This window comes from Orcinus orca, chromosome 3, assembly GCF_937001465.1.
Source record: "Orcinus orca chromosome 3, mOrcOrc1.1, whole genome shotgun sequence".
Lineage (NCBI taxonomy): Eukaryota > Metazoa > Chordata > Mammalia > Artiodactyla > Delphinidae > Orcinus > Orcinus orca.
This window is the reverse complement of record NC_064561.1, coordinates 125,997,112-126,019,956: the sequence shown is the minus strand read 5'-3', so window position 1 is coordinate 126,019,956 and position 22,845 is coordinate 125,997,112. Positions and strand designations below refer to the sequence as shown.

At 36.4% G+C, this 22,845-nt stretch overlaps 1 protein-coding gene across 3 annotated transcripts in view; it reads left to right on the top strand.

The window, feature by feature from the left end:
* Positions 1-22,845, top strand: part of POLK (DNA polymerase kappa) — a 62,880-nt gene that overhangs the window by 26,717 nt on the left and 13,318 nt on the right. For all 3 annotated transcript variants that reach the window (XM_033430039.2, XM_033430040.2, XM_033430038.2), the window contains 6 exons: positions 8,675-8,827; positions 12,463-12,594; positions 15,931-16,084; positions 19,625-19,864; positions 21,034-21,158; positions 22,472-22,638. In XM_033430039.2, the coding sequence (XP_033285930.2) occupies positions 8,675-8,827; positions 12,463-12,594; positions 15,931-16,084; positions 19,625-19,864; positions 21,034-21,158; positions 22,472-22,638 (971 nt within the window). The remainder of the gene's footprint in view (positions 1-8,674; positions 8,828-12,462; positions 12,595-15,930; positions 16,085-19,624; positions 19,865-21,033; positions 21,159-22,471; positions 22,639-22,845) is intronic.

Here is a 22,845-nt window from a genome sequence, read left to right as displayed (position 1 = left end):
CTGCAAAACTAATTTTGCAAAAAAGATTTAGGGGAACATGTTAACCAATTAAATTTGAAAGTACTTTAAAACATAATTGTGTTACAGTAAAACGAAGTCATGTAAATGGTAGAGTGCCAAATGTATGTGAACTTTTAAGATAAAACACAAGACTTCTAAAAATGTGGGGCCTTTGGCTTCTTCAGCATCTTTGGGGAGTAAATACTCAGTTTCTGTGGTATTAAAAGTTATTTCAGTAGAAGAGTTTGAGAAGAACCAAGCTGCAAAGCATCATGTGGTAGACTGAGAACTCAAAGCAGTAACATTAAAGTTTACTTTTAAAGACAGTTTTACCCTCTGGGACTTCCCTGGTGGCGCAGTGGTTAAGAATCCGCCTGCTAATGCAGGGGACACAGGTTCGAGCCCTGGTCCAGGAAGATCCCACATGCCGCAGAGCAACAAACCCCGTGCGCCACAACTACTGAGCCTGAGCTCTAGAGCCCGCGAGCCATAACTACTGAGCCCATGTGTCACAACTACTGAAGGCCGCGCAACTAGAGCCTGTACTCTGCAACAACAGAAGCCACTGCAATGGGAAGCCCGCACACCGCAGCGAAGAGTAGCCCCCACTCGCTGCAACTAGAGAAAGCCCGCACACAGCAACGAAGACCCAACACAGCCAAAAATAAATTAATTTAAAAAAAAAAGTTTTACCCTCTATCAAAATCTGATTCAGTTTTACAAAGCACTTTAACCTATAACGTAACAATAAAATTATAATATTAATCTACTATGCTGCAAAATTCTTTTCATGATAGAGTTCAAAGATTATAAATTTTGTTTTCTTTATCAAACTACAGTGTGTCATTTTCTTTTTTGATATATGCTTTCCTAGAGCACAAACTAGTTTTGGGTTTTTTTTTTAATTTAATTTATTCATTTTTGGCTGCGTTGGGTCTTCGTTGCTGTGCGCTGGCCCCCTCTAGTTGCGGCGAGCGGGGGCCACTCCTCGCTGCGGTGCGCAGGCTTCTCATTGCAGTGGCCTCTCTTGTTGCGGAGCACAGGCTCCAGGGGCACGGGCTTCAGTAGTTGTGGCTCAAGGGCTCCAGAGCACAGGCTCAGTAGTTGTGGCGCATGGGCTTAGTTGCTCCGTGGCATGTGGTATCTTTCTGGACCAGGGCTCAAACCCATGTCCCCTTCATTGGCAGGCGGATTCTTAACCACTGTGCCACCAGGGAAGCCCCAAGCTAGTTTTTTATCTTCTGTGTTAAGTGGTCTGCTATCATGACTAAAGATGATTTATCAGTCAAATCATCAGTTTTAATGCTTCATAGCAGTCCACTGTATGGAGGTGCATAATTTATTTACCTCATCCCACCTTGGTTCCAGTTTTTTGCTTTATATACAACATTGGGATGATCATTTGTATTCATGTATCTTTGTACTCTCCTGTTCTGTTATTTTCACCAAAGATGGTACCATTTTACATTTTCAACATAAAAGTGCTGGTTTCCTCACATACTTGTTTAAAACTAGATTTTATCAATTTTATCAGTCTTTTAGTTTTTGCTGATACGGTGTCTAAATATTATTTCATGGTTGCTTTAATTTGCCTTCCTTTGACTATGACAGAGAAGGAATGTCTTTTCACAAATGAATTAGCCATCAATATTTCCTTCTTGTGGGAATATCCTCCTTTATTCTGTTTGTTAGGATATAGGCTAAGTAGCTAGCACAAGAGACTCAAAAATATAATGGTTCAAATAAGTTTATTTCTTTCCCACATAACAGGTATGTAGTCCCAGCTGGTCTGGTGGTTCTGATCACCATAGTAATTTAGAGACCCAGGTTCTACATTGTCTTGTTCTATCATCCCCTAGTGTTATCCTTACCTGGATTGACAGAAATGGATTACCTTCAATCCATATTCCAGCCTCTGGGAAGGAAGAAAGAAACAGGAAAATATCATCGAAGGAAAGTAATTTACTATTAAACAAGTGAAAAAGAATTTGCGCACATTGCTTTAGGTCACGTTGAAGTTTCACGGCCACACCTAAGTGCAAGAGAAGCTGTAAAATATATTCTCTAGCTGGGTGGCCATGTGTCAGCTAAAAATCTATTACTATGGAAGGAAGAGAGAGTAGATTTCAGGGTTCAACTAGCAGTCTAAAGCAATACTCTTTGCCCACATTTCTAGAGGAGTTTGTTTTCTCCTCGTTTATAGATCTTATACGTGAAAAATTTTTTTTCTCTGCCGCTTGTAAAGATTTTTCTAATATGTTGTTTGTCTTTTAATTTTGCAGGGATTTTTCCCTATACATTTTTAAATGTTTATGTAATCAAATCCAGCAGTGTTAAAAATTTTTTTCTTGGCTTTAGTATTGTGCATAGAAAGTTATTCCTCACAACCAAGCCTGTATGTTCTTTTAGTGTTTTTATAGTTTTTTTATATTCAAATCTTTAGTCCATTTGGAATTTGTTTTGATGTAAGGTATGAAGTATATTTTTCTTAAATAGTATTATATTTTCCTTAAATGGTATTATTTTTCCTAAATGGTGATCCGCTTGTCCCAACATCATTTATTTAATCTTAAGTCCTTTCTCCACTGAATTGAAATGAGGAACTTCCATATACTAAATTTTCATTGTGCTTGGATTTGTTTCTGGACTCTCTGTCTCTCTCCCTCTCTCTCTCTTTTTTTTTTTTTTTTTTTTTTTTGTGGTATGCGGGCCTCTCACTGTTGTGGCCTCTCCCGTTGCGGAGCACAGGCTCCGGATGCGCAGGCCCAGCGGCCATGGCTCGCGGGCCTAGCCGCTCTGCAGCATGTGGGATCTTCCCGGATCGGGGCACAAACCCGTGTCCGCTGCATCGGCAGGCAGACTCTCAACCACTGTGCCGCCAGGGAAGCCCTCTTTTTTTTAATAAATTTATTTATTTATTTTTGGCTGTGTCTGGTCTTCGTTGCTGCACGCAGGCTTTCTCTAGCTATGGCGAGTGGGGGCTACTCTTTGTTGTGGTGCGTGGGCTTCAGTAGCTGTGGCACATGGGCTCAGTAGTTGTGGCTCGTGGGCTCTAGAGGGCAGGCTCAGTAGTTGTGGCACATGGGCTTAGTTGCTCCATGGCACATGACATCTTCCTGGACCAGCGCTCAAACCCGTGTCCCCTGCATTGGCAGGCAGATTCTTAACCACTGCGCCACCAGGGAAGTCCCTGGACTCTCTTTTAATCAATTGAATCTTTCCCCATATCAGTACCATGCAGTTTTATTTATTGAATCATAATAATATAGTTTAATATTCCCCCTCACTACTCTTCAGAAAAAAAATTTTTTTCTTATGCATTGTTTCTTTCACATAAGTTTAAGCATTATTTCATCAAGTTAAAAAAATTCTATTCTGCCCGCAGTAACACTGTTTTTAAGTTGATATTAATCCTTAGGCAGTTTACTTTCCCTTTTTGGTAACTTTTATTGATTTATAGTCTACAAATATCTTTAATAAAGTTTTAAAAATGTAATACATAGGAGTGGTACAATATAACAACTTCTTGCTGTTTATACTACTTTTAAAGCTCATTTCCTTAAATATGCTAATAATCTGAGGAAACAGAAAACACCGTACATTGTGTAGCGGTACTTCAGGTTTTGCTATGGTTTTAGTTGATATTCCATGGGAGGCTCTGAGGCATCTTTTGCAAGGGAAATGGCAGGAAATGTGTTTTATGTTGATTGTAAAATTGTTTCAGTTTTTGAGCTTCCTTTAAAAGAAGTTGTATAAGTGGGAGGGTATTGAGGAAATCCTAAGGAGTCTAGAAGGTCTGAAAGAACAGAGAGGTTTTCATGGGAAATGTGTTTCTATTTTAGAGTCATGAACTTTCCAAGTAGTAGATTTTATTGTGTGTGATAAGATAAGAAAGCTCTGTAGGCATAAACTCCCTTGATGTTTCTTGAGAACCTCCCTAAGTATTCCCCACCCCATCCCATCCTCATTAAACTTCTTAAAAGCACAATCATTTTTGTAGCTGTCAAAACATCTTATTGTAACATGGGCTCTTGAATTGAATAGACAAACATCCATGTTATATTAAATGGCAATTACACAGGAAATCAGTGCATTTTGACCACTTTAACACTGGATTTGGAGAACCCAGATTTACTTAACAATTTTTAGGGTAATATTAAGTCAAGAAAATGAAAAACAATATTTCTGAAGTAGTCTCCTAAATGTAATCCAAAAGGAGGATTTTTAAAACATAAATAAGACATAATATGATATAAAATAATACTACTAGAGCTTGATTTGCGCTTATTTCAGTGTTAAACACTTTAAGAATTCATTTTAGGGAAGTATCATAAAATAATGGAAAGAGCACAGGCTTTAGAGTAACCTGTTTTCCAGGTCTAATTCTAACATTTACCAGCTCTATGATTTAGGGCAAATTTAATTATCTTACTGAGCTTTAGTTTCATCTATAAAATGGGAATAATAATTATTCTCTCAATTAATTTGACCATTAGGTGAGTTAACATAAGAAGCATTTTTCATATTACATATAATATACTCAGTAAATGTCATTTCTACTTTAAAAATTATAGTTAATATCACTAAGCCCTTACCATATCCCTAGATAAGTGAGTCATATGGGTATCTCTTAATTCTTTCAACCTTTTGAAATTGGTTTAGTCCCTCTTTACAAATAAAGAAAGGATGAGAGGGATTAACTTACCCACTATCATGTAACTAGTAAGTGGCAGGCTTGAGACCCAAACAAAAACCCACTGTGATACACACTGGCTCTGAACTATAGCAAGAGGGACTAGGTACATATTAGAGACTCAGATCAGAACTTGGAAGTCATTTGGAAGGAAAAATGGAAGAAAGGAAAACATGAATAAAAATTTCAGTAGAAGAAACTGGAAAAAAGCAGTGATGGTGTGCATTTGGTAGATGTAGAAGAAAAGAGTTCAGATAAGGGTGACTAATGAGAGATAGTAAAGCAAAGTGGAACGTGAGTCATTCAGTGGCGAGGTTTCCTTTTGGCACCTGTACACTTGTTTTAAGCACAGAAAGGACAATAGATTGCTGAGGAAACTGTCATAGCATTAATGTATGAGTCTAAGGAGAATTTTTTCCCATTTGGTTTGTTTTCTATTTATTATCTTTTTCCTTTTCAGCGTTTCTGGGTTAAGGTATTTCAGATGCTGCTCCCTTATTCTCAGTTGACTCAAATCTAAGGCACATTTTCTGGATTGATATAGAGTCGTTTTTAATCTAACCTTGTTTTTATTAGTCTCCATGAATTGTTTACATCTTTTTTTTTTTTTTTTTTTTTTGCGGTATGCGGGCCTCTCACTGTTGTGGCGTCTCCCGTTGCGGAGCACAGGCTCCGGACGTGCAGACTCAGCGGCCATGGCTCACGGGCCCAGCCGCTCCGCGGCACGTGGGATCCTCCCGGACCGGGGCACAAACCCGCATCCCCTGCATCGGCAGGCGGACTCTCAACCACTGCGCCACGAGGGAAGCCCTGTTTACATCTTTTTTTATGTCAGGATGCTATTCTCTAGTTTGAAATTGAAGTACTGGAAGAAATAGTTATTCTAAATCTGGATGATAAATTGGAGTAATGTTAAAACGTTCCATTTATTAGGTGTAGTATCTCACTGCATGAGATAGCCTTCTCCAAACTTTTTCTACAAATACTACTTTCTCTTTTTTAATCAGAAATATATATATTATATATATGGAATAAATATATATATAAAAGAATAAAATTTATACTGATATGTATAAATGGGTGTACAAGTTTCTCCTCCCTTTCTCTTTTTTTTTTTTTTTTTTTTTTGTGGTACGCGGGCCTCTCACTATTGTGGCCTCTCCCGTTGCGGAGCACAGGCTCCGGACGCGCAGGCTCAGCGGCCATGGCTCACGGGCCCAGCCACTCCGCAGCATGTGGGATCTTCCCGGACCGGGGCACGAACCCGTGTCCCCTGCATCGGCAGGCGGACTCTCAACCACTGTGCCACCAGGGAAGCCCCCTTTCTCTTTTATGAGGAAAGAATTTGTTTGTTTGCTTGTTTACATAGTTACCATTATTTATTTTCATTGTGAGAACCTTTAAAATTTACATTCTAGTAACTTTCACATATCAGTACAGTATTGTTAGCTATAGTTATCATACTGTACCTTAGACCCCAAATCTTACTCATCTTTTTTTTTTAACTGAAGTAGGTCAATTGACCTATGACACTATGTTAGTTTCAGGTGCACAATATAGTGTTTAAATATTTCTATATGTTACAAAATGATCACCAGGATAAGTCTATAGTTACCATCTGTCATCTTACAAAGTTATTACAGTATTATTCCCCATGCTTTACACTTCATCCTTGTGACTCATTTATTTTGTAACTGGAAGTTTGTACCCTTTATCTCCCTTTGAGGAAAACTTTTTAAAGCAGATAAGGTCTTTCTCCTGATGGAACTCACAATTTAGAGTCTAATATTACAGTAAGTGCCATAGTAAGAGCAGGAAAACAAGTAAGGGAACATTGAATTCTGTGGCATAGAGGACAGAGATCCAATTAAGTTACAGAGACACGTCTGAGCTGATCCTTGAAGGGTTGGTGACAGAACTAGGAAGGGCATTCTGCACAGAGGAACAGCCTGAAGAAGGCACAGAGTACCCCAGGTTATTCAGTGAGTTGCAGCCTAAACAGGAATGGATCCTCTAGAAAGTCTCACTATGGCTACTGGAGACAAATATGAATCAGGGTGATTGTTTCTAAAAGAGGAGTTGCGGGGTTTCCCTGGTGGTGCAGTGGTTAAGAATCCACCTGCCAATGCAGGAGACACGGGTTCGAGCCCTGGTCCGGGAAGATCCCACATGCCACAGAGCAACTAAGCCCGTGTGCCACAACTACTGAAGCCCATGTGCCACAACTACTGAAACCTGTGCACCTAGAGCCCATACTCCACAAGAGAAGCCACCACAATGAGAAGCCCACACACCGCGATGAAGAGTAGCCACTGCTCACCACAATGAGAGAAAGTCCGCATGCAGCAACAAAGACCCAATGCAGCCATAAATAAATAAATAAATAAATATTTTTTTTAAAAAAAAAGAGGAGTTGCGGTTTTAACTTGTAGCTAGTAGGCCAGGCGTCACTATAATGTTAAGAAGGAAGACCTTGAAAAAAAAAATTCTGCAGAATGAAAACAAGGTTGAAGTCCAACGAGGGGAAAAAGCTAAATTATGCCCCTGAAACTCTCCACCTTTTAGGAAACCTACTCTAGGGATCTCCACATGATGGAAATTGCTTTCATTCCAGAGCTCACACCACTTGCTTATTTCTTTCTGGCTGCTTTTCCCTTAATTTTTTACTGCTTTGTTATGCAGTTCTCCAGTGATCCTTTTAGTAATAGATTGCATTTATTGAACTTGTACCATGTGCCAAGACACTCTTCCATGCTCTCTATGTATTCTGTTTCATTCAATAGCTTTCTTTTCTCTTCTCTTCATGATTTTACTTAATGCTCTTACTGACTTCCTTATATGTTACTAAATCAAAATGGTCACACAGCCACCCCCAGCTGCAGGGGAAGCTAGAAAACTGTGTATTTAGCTTTTTCAGCCTGTATAGTAGAGGCCACAAAAAAGGAACACTTGGGAATGGGTATGTCTGCTACATAAACCCTTTTCTTACTGCCCTACCTTGGTTATTTCTTTCATTTCTCTTTCTTCTTTCTTATCAATCCAACTCTTTTTCTGTAAAGAAAACCCCTGTAAAAAAAATTTCTGTAAAATTTTTGTAAAATTTTCTGTAAAAATTTTACAAAAAAAAAATTTCTGTAAAATTTTCTGTAAAAAAAAATTCCTTAAAGATTCTTCACTGTTATATTTGATATATTTATATATGTTGAAATTTCATGAAAGGATAAATTACAGATTAAATTTTCAATTTTGATTTGAATAGACTAACAGTTATCAAATTTTAGCCTTATAAAAGCAATTCTACAGAGGAAATGTTTACAGTATGCCTTAGGACGATCGATTGTACAGTAGTATTCAGCATAAACATCATATGCCAAAGAAGTATAATCTTTTATTGTACATTTCCTTTGTTAATATTTTAAGATGTTAATATTATGGGTCAGGTGGGAGTTGTTGTTTATTTTACCTAAACTGAAGCTTTTAGTTACAGTAAGTTGTTTTCCAAATTTATAAAGCAGTAGAATCATTTGATATATAAACAGTTGGAATGCTTTATTCATTCAGTAAATATTTATTAAGTACCTGTTATGTACTTGTAGGTATTGAAAAATGAAAGAGTTAGTAGGGAATGATATTTGAGAACAGACTGCCTATGTTCATGAAAATAAAAGCCTTAATAAACAATAATCGAATATACATAGATAGGTGTGGGGATGGGTGGGTGAGTGGGTAGCCAGATGGATGGATGGACAGACAGAGACAAATTGGCACCTACTAAAAGTAAGATTAGTGTTGGGAATTCCCTGGCGGTCCAGTGGTTAGCACTTGGTTCTTTCACTGCCATGGGGCCAGGTTCGATCCCTGGTTGGGGAACTAAGATCCCACAAGTCACTTGGCCAAAAAAAAAAAAAAAAGATTAGTGTTATGATTAGTGGTATTTCAATACTGTGTTGTCTAAAGTATGTTAACTTTTTAAAAATTAAGGTTGACAGATTTGCAATGGAATTGGAACACAGCCGGGATCTGAACAATACCATAGTACATATTGACATGGATGCTTTCTATGCAGCTGTAGAAATGAGGGACAATCCAGAACTGAAGGATAAACCCATTGCTGTAGGATCAGTGAGTATGTTGGTAAGTAGATAAAGATCAAAGACAAATAGGAAGTTCATGACATATTCATATTCAAGTAATCCTTACTGGTTCACGAAGGGGAAAGACTATTGAGTTCCACCAGTTCTATCAGAGTATTTATATGTGTTCAATTACTGAATCCTTTCAACATCAGTTGAGGTACAAATTTTTATTTCCATTTGACAGATAAGAAAACAAACTCAGAGAGGGGTTTAATAATGTCCCCAAATTTATAAACCTGGTAAATGGTAGAGTGGCATTGTATCTTTCTGCTGCAAATTATATTTTTCTTAAGTAACTGTTCTAGTTAAAGAGAACTGAAAAAGAAAGAAGAGGAAATGTTATTCTAAAGCAGAGTTTTGCAAACAATGGCCTACAGGCCAAATCCAGCCTGCTGCCTTACTTTGTAAATAAAATTTTATTGAACACAACATTATAAATCAACTATACTCCAATAAAAATTTAAAAAATTTTATTGGAATACTGTCACACCCATTCATTTATTATTGTTTCATTAAAAGAGCAGAGTTTAGTAATTGCAACAGAGGCCATATGATCTGCAAAGCCTAAAGTATTTGAACCTTTACAGAAAAAGTTTGCCAGCACCAGTTTTGGAGTAACATGTTTCATTAATGTAAGTACTGTAATTAAGTGGTTTTTTCCATGACTTGAAACCTTTGCACTTCTGTGACTATGTTGCTTTTCCTATTGCCACCCTCACCGTAGAAGGTAAAGGTGACCAGGATAGCTGTGTGTAGCTAAAGATGTGTTGGGAATTAGAAACAGCAACTGGAGTATATGGGTTTTGGTATTAAAAAAATACAAAAGAAATAAGGAAGGTTCTTTCCTGTTCTACTCCTTTCAATGCCTTAGATAACTATTAACCTGATTCCCGAGTTATTTTATTATAAAACTGTAATCTGTTCATTATCTCTGCTCCCACAAGTATGCAGGCAACTAACAATCCTGGTTCCAAAGCAGTGTTTGTAGGAAAGGATACTCACCTCTCCTACAAATCATCAACTAATATTTGAAAAAAATATATTTAATTTTATTAAGAATATATATCACCATATATTTATGTGAAATTATGTATATGAACCCCTTCAGTACTTACTGGACACCCATTTATGCTCATGATTCTGTAATTTGTTTCGCCTGAGGCGACCCAGGACTGGAGCCTACAGGCTCTTTGGTGGGGCTAATGGCGGACTCTGGGAGGGCTCACGCCAAGGAGTACTTCCCAGAACTTCTTCTGCCAGTGCCCTTGTCCCCACAGTGAGCCACAGCCACCCCCTGCCTCTGCAGGAGACCCTCCAACACTAGCAGGTAGGTCTGGTTCAGTCTCCTATGGGGTCACTGCTCTTTCCCCCTGCGTCCTGATGCGCACACTACTTCGTGTGTACCCTCCAAGAGTAGAGTCTCTGTTTCCCCTGGTCCCGTAGAAGTCCTGCAGTCAAATCCCGATATCCTTCGAATTCCTCCTTCCGTTGCTGGCCGCCCCCGCAGTTGGGAAGCCTGATGTGGGGCTCAGAAGCTTCGCTCCAGTGGGTGGACTTCTGTGGTATAATTGTTCTCCAGTTTGTGAGTCACCCACCCAGCGGTTATGGGATTTGATTTTATTGTAATTGCGCCCCTCCTACTGTCTCATTGCAGCTTCTCCTTTGTCTTTGGATGTGGGGTACCTTTTTTGGTGAGTTCCAGTGTCTTCCTGTTGATGGTTGTTCAGCAGTTAGTTGTGATTCCGGTGCTCTTGCAATAAGGAGTGAGCGCATGTCCTTCTACTCCACCATCTTGAACCAAGCTCTCCAGAAGCTGCAGACTTTTTAATGCCTAGGTTTCAGGACTTGCATAATGTCACTCCCTCACATTCTTTTGGTCAAAACAAGTCACAACCAAGTCTCTTGGTATGAGGAACCAGAACCCACCTTTTGACAGGAGGAACTGTAAAAGGTTGTGGCTGTGATTCATAATCCCCCACAAACCTAAAAGTTAAAGGAAGTGACATCTAAAGTTGTGTTTGTACTCTACTGTAGATCTAGCTTTTATATCAGTTCCATTAGATTTATTTATATTTAAAGCATTGGTTTGTCCTTCAAGTGCTGTCTGCACTTTCTAGTCCAGAATATTGACCAAGGATTAGCATAGTTTTGAATACTATCAAGATTTCTTAAACACCATTTGAAAACCATTAATGGCAAATTTATATTATCATTCTGAAATAATGCTTTCATTTGGTAGGTTTTGTTTGCTTTCTTTGAATTTTCAGTTGAGATTCCAAAGATTCCATTTGTGATTAGTTTTTTTTAAATGGTACTATGGCCTGCCACATTAATCTGGATTGTTGTCAGGTATCTTCATCAACAGGATTTAATAAGTAATGTTCTTTTTACTCTCGATGACAAAATTTTGGCTCCCTGTCCACCAATGCCGAAGAAAAAATACGGAGACAGGGTTTGGAGGAAGTAGAAAAGAGTAGCTTTATTCCTTTTGCCAGGCAAAGGGGGTAACAGCAGGGTAGCACCTCAAGAGCTGTGCCCCTTCCCTGGGTAATAGGGGAAGTTTGTATAGCCTGGGGCTTGTGGTCTAGGGTAGGTGACACGGCTCAAAGTAATGAAGGTCTTGCATTTCTTTTCTTCTGCAAATTCATGGCCAAAGCTGGCATCAGGAGGCTCAGCAACTGGGTCTGGTGACAGTGATTATCGGCCCGTGACCTTCTTTCTGAAATGAAGAGTGGTACAAGGGAGTGTAGAGGGAGAAGTGCCAGGTGCAAAGGGTCATTTGTATGGAGTCAGAGAGTAATCAGCTTTGTGAAGGACAAGTCTAGCTACAAGTGTTTGTTAGTAGTAACAGCTAAAGAATAACCAAGACTGCTTAACTCTTTCAGTCCTGTTTATGTTGTTTCCCCAGCCTATTCATTGATTCCTTATTTTCCTTGTTTATCAGAAAACAAAAGTCTCATTTCTATTTTTGCTGCAACACTCTCATAATTGTTTAGTACCATCTCGTAATCAAAATGTTTTCACCAAAAAAGATATTCAAGCATTAAGAAATAAAGCTTAATTTTTAAAGTTCTTTTATGCTTTAATCACTTCATGTTTGAGACTTGATTTAACTGACCATATATTAGAACTTTCTTTTGTTTTTTTTCTAGATCAAAAATTTACAAAATTCCAAATCCATACTATTATACTATACCATTACTTTGCATACTATTACTTTTTGTAACTTCTATACTATTTGTACTATATTGCTTTATAACTATTACTTGACTACTACTATGTTATTACTTTAATGTAACATCACCCACTATCATCTAAACTTTTATATATACTATATTACAGGTATGCATTAAATCCAATGAAGTTTAGTTACTGGAAATGTAAGAGAACCTTTTTATTAGCACAGTCTTGCTTATTACCTCACGTCACGTTATAAATATGGTACAGCAGTGGGAGAGGGTCATGGTGTTATACCATAACAGGATAAAATCAAAGCTTGATTTGAGACAGTGGCCTATAAAAGAAATGTCCTTGAATTGAAAATGCACATCAGTAATGTTTCTTTTGAAAGCATGGATCAATATGTCCATTTAGGTTTGAATATTTTTCCCCATATGGTCCATTTTCTTTCAGACTACTTCGAATTACCACGCAAGGAGATTTGGTGTTCGTGCAGCCATGCCAGGATTCATTGCAAAAAGACTCTGCCCACAACTTATTATAGTGCCCCCAAACTTTGACAAATACCGAGCTGTGAGTAGAGAGGTAAGTCTGATGTCTCACCCCCTACTTATAGCCTTCTGCTGATTTCCTGTCATCTACAGAGTCAAGTCCAAATGCTGTAGCACATCAGAATTTAGCCTTAGCTTATCCCTTTAAGTCTCCCTTCTACCACTTCTTCAGCTTATATGTCAAATACTGAGCTGCATGTGTGTCCAGAATACACTCTTCTATTTCCCAGTTCTTTGCTTTTCCATGTGTTTTTCTGTCTGCATAGAAAACTCTTATCTCCCCAGAAAACTCTGAATTGCCTTAATTATAACCTAAATTAACTTTAGCTATTTTTCTGTTAATGTGCAATGTACATTTTCTTCTAGAATCACCTTATATTTATAATCTACAGAATTAATTCCAAGTCATTAATTCCAAGCTCTTTTCTGAATAAATTTTTTATCAATGTTTTTAAACAGTAACAAAATTAACTTATTTTGATTAGCTGCTCTCCTTGCCCCATAATCTAGGGAAGGTGCTTATGAGCATTTAATATCCAGAGGGTGTAATCAAAGAAAAAGGGGAATAATCTATTGCTTTGAAAAGGTTCTCTGAAAAATAAAGATTTGATGATTCACTAAAATTGCCTAAACTGTCATATATGAAAAACTGCCCTTTTCTCTAATTGTGGTAACAACTGGACTATCATGGCACTGCTAAAACTTCAGTCATAAATTGAAATTTTAGTATACGACCTCAAACATTTTTAGACTACTGTGGCAAAATGCAGTGTGTTAAAGCCTACTGTCTGAATTGAAACACTTAAAAACTCTGGCTTCCCACTTATTACCATTTAGTCTCGTAAATTGTCTTTAGATTCACTCTTCTTATTTGTATTCCACCTCATTTCCCCTAGCAGTGAAACCTCCCCCAAATCAAAATGATACTCCACTTCCAGTTTTTTTAAAGTTTTAAAAAATTCTTTGAAAAACAGCCTGTGGAAGCAAGTGTTTTTGTGCCTACATCTGCAGAGGTGGTGGGGAAGGGGAAGCAGGTTCACACAGGTTACTGCTTATCTGTTTTACTGTATTCTTTTTTTTTTTTTTGCGGTACGCGGGCCTCCCACTGCCGTGGCCTCCCCCGTTGCGGAGCACAGGCTCCGGACGCGCAGGCTCAGCGGCCACGGCTCACGGGCCCAGCCGCTCCGCGGCACGTGGGATCCTCCCGGACGGGGGCACGAACCCGTGTCCCCTGCATCGGCAGGCGGACTCTCAACCACTGCGCCACCAGGGAAGCCCTGTATTCTTAAGTAGAGATAAAATGCCAACCATAAATATTATAAGCTTTTAATAAGTTTGAAAATCCTCCAAAGACTTTGTAAGAATTTTTTTAACTTCTACTTTAACTCAGTAAAACTTCTGACAGTACAACAATGAGAACTAAATTGCTTTTAGTTCTCTTTAGTTATTTACATAAGATGGAGAAATCTTTCTTCAAATTCAATCAGGATCTAACTAGTTTATTTGCAGATGACAAATGGATTCTTATCTGTAAATGAACTACAGTGCAAATTCACTGATTATAAATGCATTAATATTTATGGCTTGGTTTAAACGTGTAAGAAAAAGCCATTTTCGTTTTATCCAAAAAGAATGGAATAGCTTTAACTGCTCTCCAAGCCTAAGTGCTTGATTTTTACTGGAGTCTGTCTATTTTTGTTCTTAAAGCAGTATCCTGTGTAAAGGAAGTTAGTGAGTGTTCATTGTCTCCAGAGAGTACTTCTCATTCAGAATAATCTTAGTTGGCTGCCAACTACAGACGTTCCAGAGTTTCATTTTCACTAGAAAGATTCCATTTGAGCACATTGTAGAATTGGTTTCTTCTACAAGAACAAAGCTAATTAAGGTACTCTCTGAGTAAAGCTTGGCCAAGTTTTATGCCACCATTTTCTAAAATTACCTTTGACTCAGCTCTTCATAATTATATTAAGCTAAAATGCTTTCTTTTTATAAAGCATCAAAAAAAATTTTCTCATGATAAGGCAGACAGCTTTTAAACACTAGGTGAAACATAACATAATTCAGCAAGTATGTTTTTCTAATATACATATTATTTTGGCAACCAGTTCCTCTAACTTCAGCTAATACTTAAGTGGTTAAAAAAAACTTTCATATAATAAAACTATCTTATATAAAAGGCATTTCTGGAATCATGCAGAGATTCTGATCTCTTTACATATTTCTTTTATCCCAAGATGCAACTCCAGACTTTTCCCCATCATTTAATATAGACACAGACTTACACTACAGATTTTGTCATCTTTTCCATTCTAAATCCTGATTTTTGTTTTCTGAATGGATACATGCATTAGTGTGTGTACTGAGTGGAGTTTTATGGACATATTATAATTAATTGGAGTAGAACTACTTTCTAAAGCAACATAATACCTTCATGTAAGAGTATTCCTTTTTAAAATGAACAAAAATGGGCCTTTCTCACCTTCTGAAATGACCCACACTCTGTCTGTGGAGTGTGTTTCTCCCAAGGCCGCTCTCACCTTCTGAAATGGCCCATGCTCTGGCTGTGGAGTGTGTCTCTCTCTAAACAAGTTGACTTGGGGACTTCCCTAGTCGTGCAGTGGTTAAGAATCTGCCTGCCAGTGCAGGGGACATGGGTTCAATCCCTGGTCTGGGAAGATCCCACATGCTGCGGAGCAACTAAGCCCATGAGCCACAACTACTGAGCCCATGCACCACAGCTACTGAAGCCTGCAAGCCTAGAGCCCGTGCTCTGCAACAAGAGAAGCCACCGCAATGAGAAGTCTGCACACCACAACGAAGAGTAGCCCCCGCTCACCACGACTGGAGAAAGCCCGCGCCCAGCAACGAAGACCCAACGCAGTCCAAAAATAAATAAATAAGTAAATAAAATTTAAAAATAACTAACTAAATAAATAAATCCACTTCTTACCTAAGAAAAAGAAGAACAAAAACAATAGTAAAAGGTAAAGGAGAGCAGGATCCTATTGTTCCCACTTCTGCTTTTGACTTGCCACCTAAAATTATGTTGCTTAACCGTTTTTTCTGGGCCTATCAGAATGATGTTGTTGTTTATTTGAATCACTTATTATATATAGATATAGGTGGCTAAATAGAGATTGAATCAAATGAAGCTATTTCATGGTCTTCTGCCTTTGTGATCTACTTTAATACAAAAGAGAATTTGGACAAACTTGCCCTAGCAGTAAATTATTTATTCTCTAAATCCATGAGCTATTGATTATAGAATCCTTACTATAGTTGCAAAGTAAGAATATTAATGTTTCTTATCAGCTGTATGTGGCACGTTTTACTTTGGCAGCAAAATTAAACCATTTTGTTCCTTTCGAAGGTTAAGGAAATACTTGCTGATTATGATCCCAATTTTATGGCCATGAGTCTTGATGAAGCCTACGTGAATATAACAAAGCATTTAGAGGAAAGACAAAGTTGGCCTGAGGAGAAAAGGAAGTATTTCATCAAAACAGGGAACTCTCTAGAAAATGGTAAGCAATTTATTAGAATGCTCAGACTAAAAACAAACAAAAAATCCTTTGAATTAACCAGTTAACTCATTAGGATGCATAGGTGCAGGACTAAATATAGCTTTATTATGAAAAAGTATTAAAAATTAAAAATCAGGGAATTCCCTGGTGGTCCAGTGGTTAGGACTCCACGCTTTCCACTGCAGGGGGCACGGATTTGATCCCTGGTTGGGGAACTAAGATCCCACAAGCTGCACGGCACAACCAAGTGGGTTTTCTGAGATAAATGTGTGGAATGCCACTTTTAAATCAAATGAGATTGTTAAATCTCTAGACTTTAAGAGTGTGCAGAGTCCCTAAACAAAGTAATTTCATAGCAGTTTTTTCCATAAGATATAACTAACCAGGAGTTGGATTGCCTTGAATCTGAGGAGTTTCTTTGTTTATAGTGGTGTTTTTATGTAGCTGTTAATAGAAAATAGATTCTTTTTTAATTAGCCTTGAACATATCAAAATATTGGATGGGTTTTTTTTCTTTATTTCCCAAATTTTCTATAATCTGTTTATACAGTGATTGCTGTTCTTAACCTTGCCGAAATTAATGACTCCCCAACTCCCTTCTTGGCCTTAGATCTTATTTTGATTCTTTTTATATATAATGAAACAAGTTTATGACCCCAAGGTTTTTTTCAAATGAGCCCCTTATTACCTACCCAAAACAATGCCAAAAATCATGCAGATAATACATGTACTGCTTTCAGTCCTCTGTCAGAGGTGTGATTACTTCAAATGCCAGCACTGCCCTGGACCCCTGAGCAAAGTTCACCTGGATGAAAAGGTAGAAATAGAGAGTTTGCTCAAAACCCATAGCCATGTTCCATGTGTACAACTCATTAACTGCTTCAGAGGGGACAGGCTGCGGTGGGGAAGCTCTTTGTAACTTTCCCTGAAGCAAAAATGGTAGATCCTCAATGCCATAAAATTCTAACTTTACCATTGTTTGGGGCTCACATCTTTGGAGCAAATTTAGTATGGACATTGAATCATAATTTTATTACCTTACTTAGAGCTCTAATGGAGTAGGTCTCTCTCTTTAAGAGAAACATTAAACAATAAACAAACATAATTTCTGGACACAGGGGCTTGGAGCAAAAGGTTTTTTGCTCTTAGTATAACTTTATTGTTTGAGGAAGTGACACACAAAGTCTAATGTCACTTTGCTTAAAATCTTACTTTGTTAGTTCCTTACTTTTCACAGGAGAAAGGAGGGGAGCCATTAAATAGTTATGTCAAAGCATCCCCTGAGGGTGTCCTATAATAACTACTTTCACAATATGTTATAAAAAAATTATATTGGGACTAAGGTAAATGTTTTCATTCTCTACTAATGTTCTTTTCATTTACTATATGTCCACACTTATTATGAGGATGTGAATTTTTAATATCGTTGCTTTTAACATATTTATTTATGTACTTTCCTCTTCATGTATTTCATATTCTTAAGCAATTTAAATAGTTTAACTTTTTTTTTTTCATATATAAGTCCCTGTCAACTGGACTTTCAGGCATGTCTGATTTCACATTATGCCCAGAGAAGCTGTCAACAGTGAGTTGGAGTCGTGGCAGGTGGTTGATATACCTTCCTCTAAAGTCCAAGGGATTTTTCTGCTGTTTGCCCCTTTTCTAAAAGGCACAGTCTGTAAAGAAATAAAATAATAATTATTATTATTTTATGTTTATTCTCTCATAAATCTAGATGGTGCCAGGCAATGTAAAAAACTAAAATACTGTACCGTATACTTTTTAGCACTTGCCATCCAGATGGGATCTTAATCCTACTGTTTCAAATTATAAGAAACCTTACTTTTATATGCTGATCACCTCAGTTATGAGGCTTATAAAGATATTTCTTTCAGAAAGCAAATAAGAAACCACTTCAGCGGTTGGTTGCATAGCCAGGCCTCGCAGAGAAGTAGACAGATTGAAACGATAACTACACCATTCAGCAGCGGCTCTAAACAATGAACCTGAAAACAGCATGCTTTGCTTTCTGCTGTAGTGTCCTGCTATCAGTGACTCACCTGAGGGCAGTGTGATAGAAGCATGAGGTACAAAACATGGCATAAGGAACTGCAGAAGGAGGTTGTGAACGTGCCTTACGTGGCCTGCAGGTTTTCCGTAGCTCTTTACCTTGACTTTCACACATCTAGTTGGGAAAAAGAGGGTCCAGGTAAATACCATTTCAGCTGTGCCTTAGTCTTAATCCCCCTGAATTGCTCTGCATTTTAAAACCAGATAATGGAAAATGAAAGGAACTAAAGTACATAAATAACGGCTAGTGTAAGTTTGAAAATAAGGCTTGTTTTGTATATGGCCTGGGAATTCAGATTTGGAAAATACCTGTCTGTAACTTAATTCATATTACATACTTAAAAATTTGAAACTAATTAGGTGTCTGTCATTTTATTTATATTATCTTTATAAAATCTCTTGAAAAGGCCATCTTCATTTTTTAAGTATATGTGTCTTGAAACTAGAAATTTAATTTTTGCATCTGTATTTACCTTAATTTGGAAAACATTTATATGTAATAAAATTATGAAGTGGATGAGAAAGCTCTGTTGTTAATCTTAGTTTTTATCAATTTTACACTTCAACTGATTTCTCCTCCATTAAGCCCGGAAAGTAAAGTCTTCAATGGATTTGTTCATAAGGACATTTTTAGTATCTGTATAGATTTCAGTGTATTTCACAGTTCATTTATGAAAAATGCAACTAAAATGAGATAATAACCAGATTAGTTTTTTTACTTTACTTTTTAATATTAATATTAGATTACTGCCTTTTGATAATAACGAAGGCTTCTCGCTCTTAAACTTGGACCATTGTTAATCTGATTAGACCTTAAGAATTTATATATTTAAAGAAATATAACTTCCAGAAGTAATTTCTATTGATTTCAGATGTGCTCTTAGTAAAAGTGATACTTTATAAACAAACAAGTCAAAATTAAAATCAGCATTTGAAAGAAGAAAATTCAGATTATTTAACATTTGAAAAGTTCTTCCATGAATGAAAAAATTTTTTAGGCTTTTTTCCCCCTCCAAAAGCAAAATTTATCTTTCAGGCATAATTGCTCTATGTTGCTTAACACCTTTTTCCTTATTCCTAAATTCTAATTTAAGAAGGTTCTTCTTTTCCTCTAGAGATGAGTAAAGGAAAAAAACCTTTCATCTTTTTGAGAAAAAAGTACTGTGAATCTAATTCCAATTCTGGGTTTCAATTAATTTCAGTACAAAAATTAGTGAGATTTACATAAGATATTTCGTTTTAAAATGTATACAATGGAAATGGATAATATTTCTTTTAAGAAAAACTTAGAATCAGTGTTTTCTTTGGTAAACAGTTAAAAATATAAATGCTAACATTTCTGACCTTGGTTCTTAGAAAGCAAACTAAACTAGATTTGTTTTGTCTTTAGAAAGACTGTAGGGAAACCTAATTTATGAAGTATGTACTTTTTAAAATGAAGATGAATTACTGTTGCTGTTTATAATTTAGATAAACCAGGAAAGGAAGTTAATAAACTGCGTGAGCAGGAACGATCCATCTCTCCTCTACTTTTTGAAGATAGTCCTCCTGATTTGCAGTCCCCAGGAAATCCTTTCCAAGTGAACTTTGAAGAACTGAATAATCTTCAAATACTCCAAAACTCAATTGTTTTTGGAACATCAGCTGAGGAAGTGGTAAAGGAAATTCGTTTCAGAATCGAGCAAAAAACTACACTGACAGCCAGTGCAGGTACTTAAAAGGATATTGATGGTTCCAATAGTTATAATTTTCAGACTAGCTAACATAGTGTAATATTAGTAGTTTCTCACTATAAAGTGTAGAATAACATTTTACTTAGCTGTTTTTTTATTAACTTCTGACAATATACCTATTCAGAATACTGTGAACCTATAGGTAAATTGGAATTAAGCACAAAAACCCATGTGTCCAAAGCAAAAACTTATCATAAAGCTCATGTAGCGATCTTTTTTGAAACACAAAATATATTTTAATTGGTTTGGGACATAATACTTTGTTTTCCCTTTGAAGACTTACAGTGCAAGAGAGACCACAGATGTCCACACAAAATATGGATTAGACAGGAAAAAACACCAACTAGCAACATAGCAATCTAGGATCATCTGGTGAAGGGAAAAAGAGCTTTACATATGCCAATAACTCATGAGGGTATCACTGTGTCTTAGCATAGAAACTGATATTCATGAGGACCCTAGATTATCTTAAGAAAGCCATATTATGATTGGGTTAGTCTTTTCTTCCTATGCCAAAGCCTGAAAATAAGTAATAAATTTTAGAAAAATGTGTATAAAAATTGAACTATTTGATGATCATAGTTGAATATACCTATTTCAAGTTATCTTAATCATTAAGACACCTAGAAATTATAAAACACCTCTCTGAAAAGGGGTAATTTGCTTTGTGAGTAGCATAAAAAGGATACACGCATTTCATTATCATTGTTTTAAACATACTGGAAACAGAATCTTTGATTTTTTTTTTTTTTTCTTTATGTGGATAATCTATACAGGAGACCTTTTCAAAGAGTAAACATCCATCCTAAATTATATTCTCCATCTTTTCTGTAAGACAGCCCTGTATTCCTACTAAATATAGTAAGTAAACTAATAATATCGCTTAAACTCAGAAATTACTCTTAGACTTTAAAATACCATGGAGATTTAAATATTCCTCATTTCTGCTGCCACAATAACTTATACAATTCCTTTTCCTAAAACTATAGCAAGCCCTGGGGAGATAGATAGTAATCAAATGTTATTTTTAAAGTAGCATTCCACATTTCAGATTTTTGCATTTAATTTTTTTTCTGTGTTGTTATCACGTATTTTAAAATCATACATATCATGTTCTTTGAGTCATCAGAGTGTTCTTCTTTTAAGGCATCGCACCAAATACAATGTTAGCGAAAGTATGCAGTGATAAGAATAAACCAAATGGACAATACCAAATTCTCCCTAATAGACAAGCTGTGATGGACTTCATCAAGGACTTACCCATTAGAAAGGTGAAATTTTATGCAAAATTTGTCATCTATATATATACTCGGTGTTCTGAAGAAATACTATTTAGGATGATAGTAATCATTCTTTCAGAAACTTTTTAAAATGATAGCTAACAAGCAAGAATGATAATGGATGATTTAATTAGGACTTGAAGAAATCTTTCTATGAAATCCTAAAAGTGAGGTTTAGGAAGCTTGTCTGTTGAAAAGTTTGTTGAAAAGATTTAGAATTTTAATTGTTTTTGACCAGAAAAAAAAAAACCCAAATACTTTACCATCTTTAAAATGGTAAAATGATTCCTCAGGGATTATAGAAAGGGTATATTTTATTATTTTTTACAGCTTCTAGATTCTGTATATATATGCTTTTTTAAAAATAATAATTGTACTATACACTATTTGATGTTCTAGGGCTTGCTTTCCTGACTCAGCATAATGTATATTAGTGAATCTAAATAAACATTTTCAACTCTCAGAAGAAAGTCTATATCAAAATATATAATGTATAATGACTACTGAATAGCTTAGTATATATAAGATATAGCTATAAAGCAGTGTTTTCCAATGTATTTTTAAGGTATGAATGGGTGTTCTGTTAAAAAACGTTCTGGGGTCAAAGAACTTTGGAATGTACCACCCTTGGTGGGTCACAAGAGATATTAATTTATTGAAGATTCATAATTCTTACAGTAAAAAAGTTCATTTAAAGTTTGTTTATCCTAGAAACAGACTGATTGTTACAGAGAACAAACTGGTGGTTTCCAGAGGGGAGGGGGTGTGGAGTTGGGCAAAATAGGTAAAGAAGATTAAGAGGTACAAACTTGGAGTCATAAAAAAAAAGTCATGGGATGTAATGTACAGTATAGAGACTATAGTCAGTAATATTATAATAACTTTGTATGGTGACAGATGATTACTAGACTTATTGTGGTAATTGATTCATAATGTATATAAATGTTGAATCACTGTGTTGTACACCTGAAACTAATATAATGTACGTCAACTATACTTCAGTTTTACAAAATTAAAAGGGAATAAAAAGTTGTTTATCCTACCATTCCCCAAGTTTATATGACCGCAGAACTCTTTTTTAAATGCTTTTTAAAAATTCTATGGAATTTAAAATTTTTAATTTTCATGGAACACTAGTTTAGGAAATATAGCCAAAAAGTAACTAAAGCCGTTCTCTTGTGTGACTTTTGAAACTAGGCACATTATTTATACCTTTTATTAGTTATAAAATATATGATGAGATTATAATATCACTTCTTATCTTAATTTCAAAATGTATTAATGATAAGTTGATTCTTTTCTAGGTTTCTGGAATAGGAAAAGTTACAGAGAAAATGTTGAAGGCCCTTGGAATTATTACTTGTACAGAACTATACCAACAGAGGGCATTACTTTCTCTCCTTTTCTCTGAAACATCTTGGCATTATTTCCTTCATATTTCCCTGGGTCTAGGTTCAACACAGCTGGCAAGGTATCTGTATTTATAATTATTCTGCTTTTTTTTAGCATTTGCTGAAATAACAGTTTTCACCATTGAGATAGAGACTACAGGGATAACATGTTTTAAATTTCTTTTAGGCTAGCTCAATTCAGAATATAATTTTTGAATTAGAGTCAAAAGATTGGTTGTGAGAGAAAAGGAAAAGAGGAATAAAAAATCACTCCTAGGTTGTTGGCT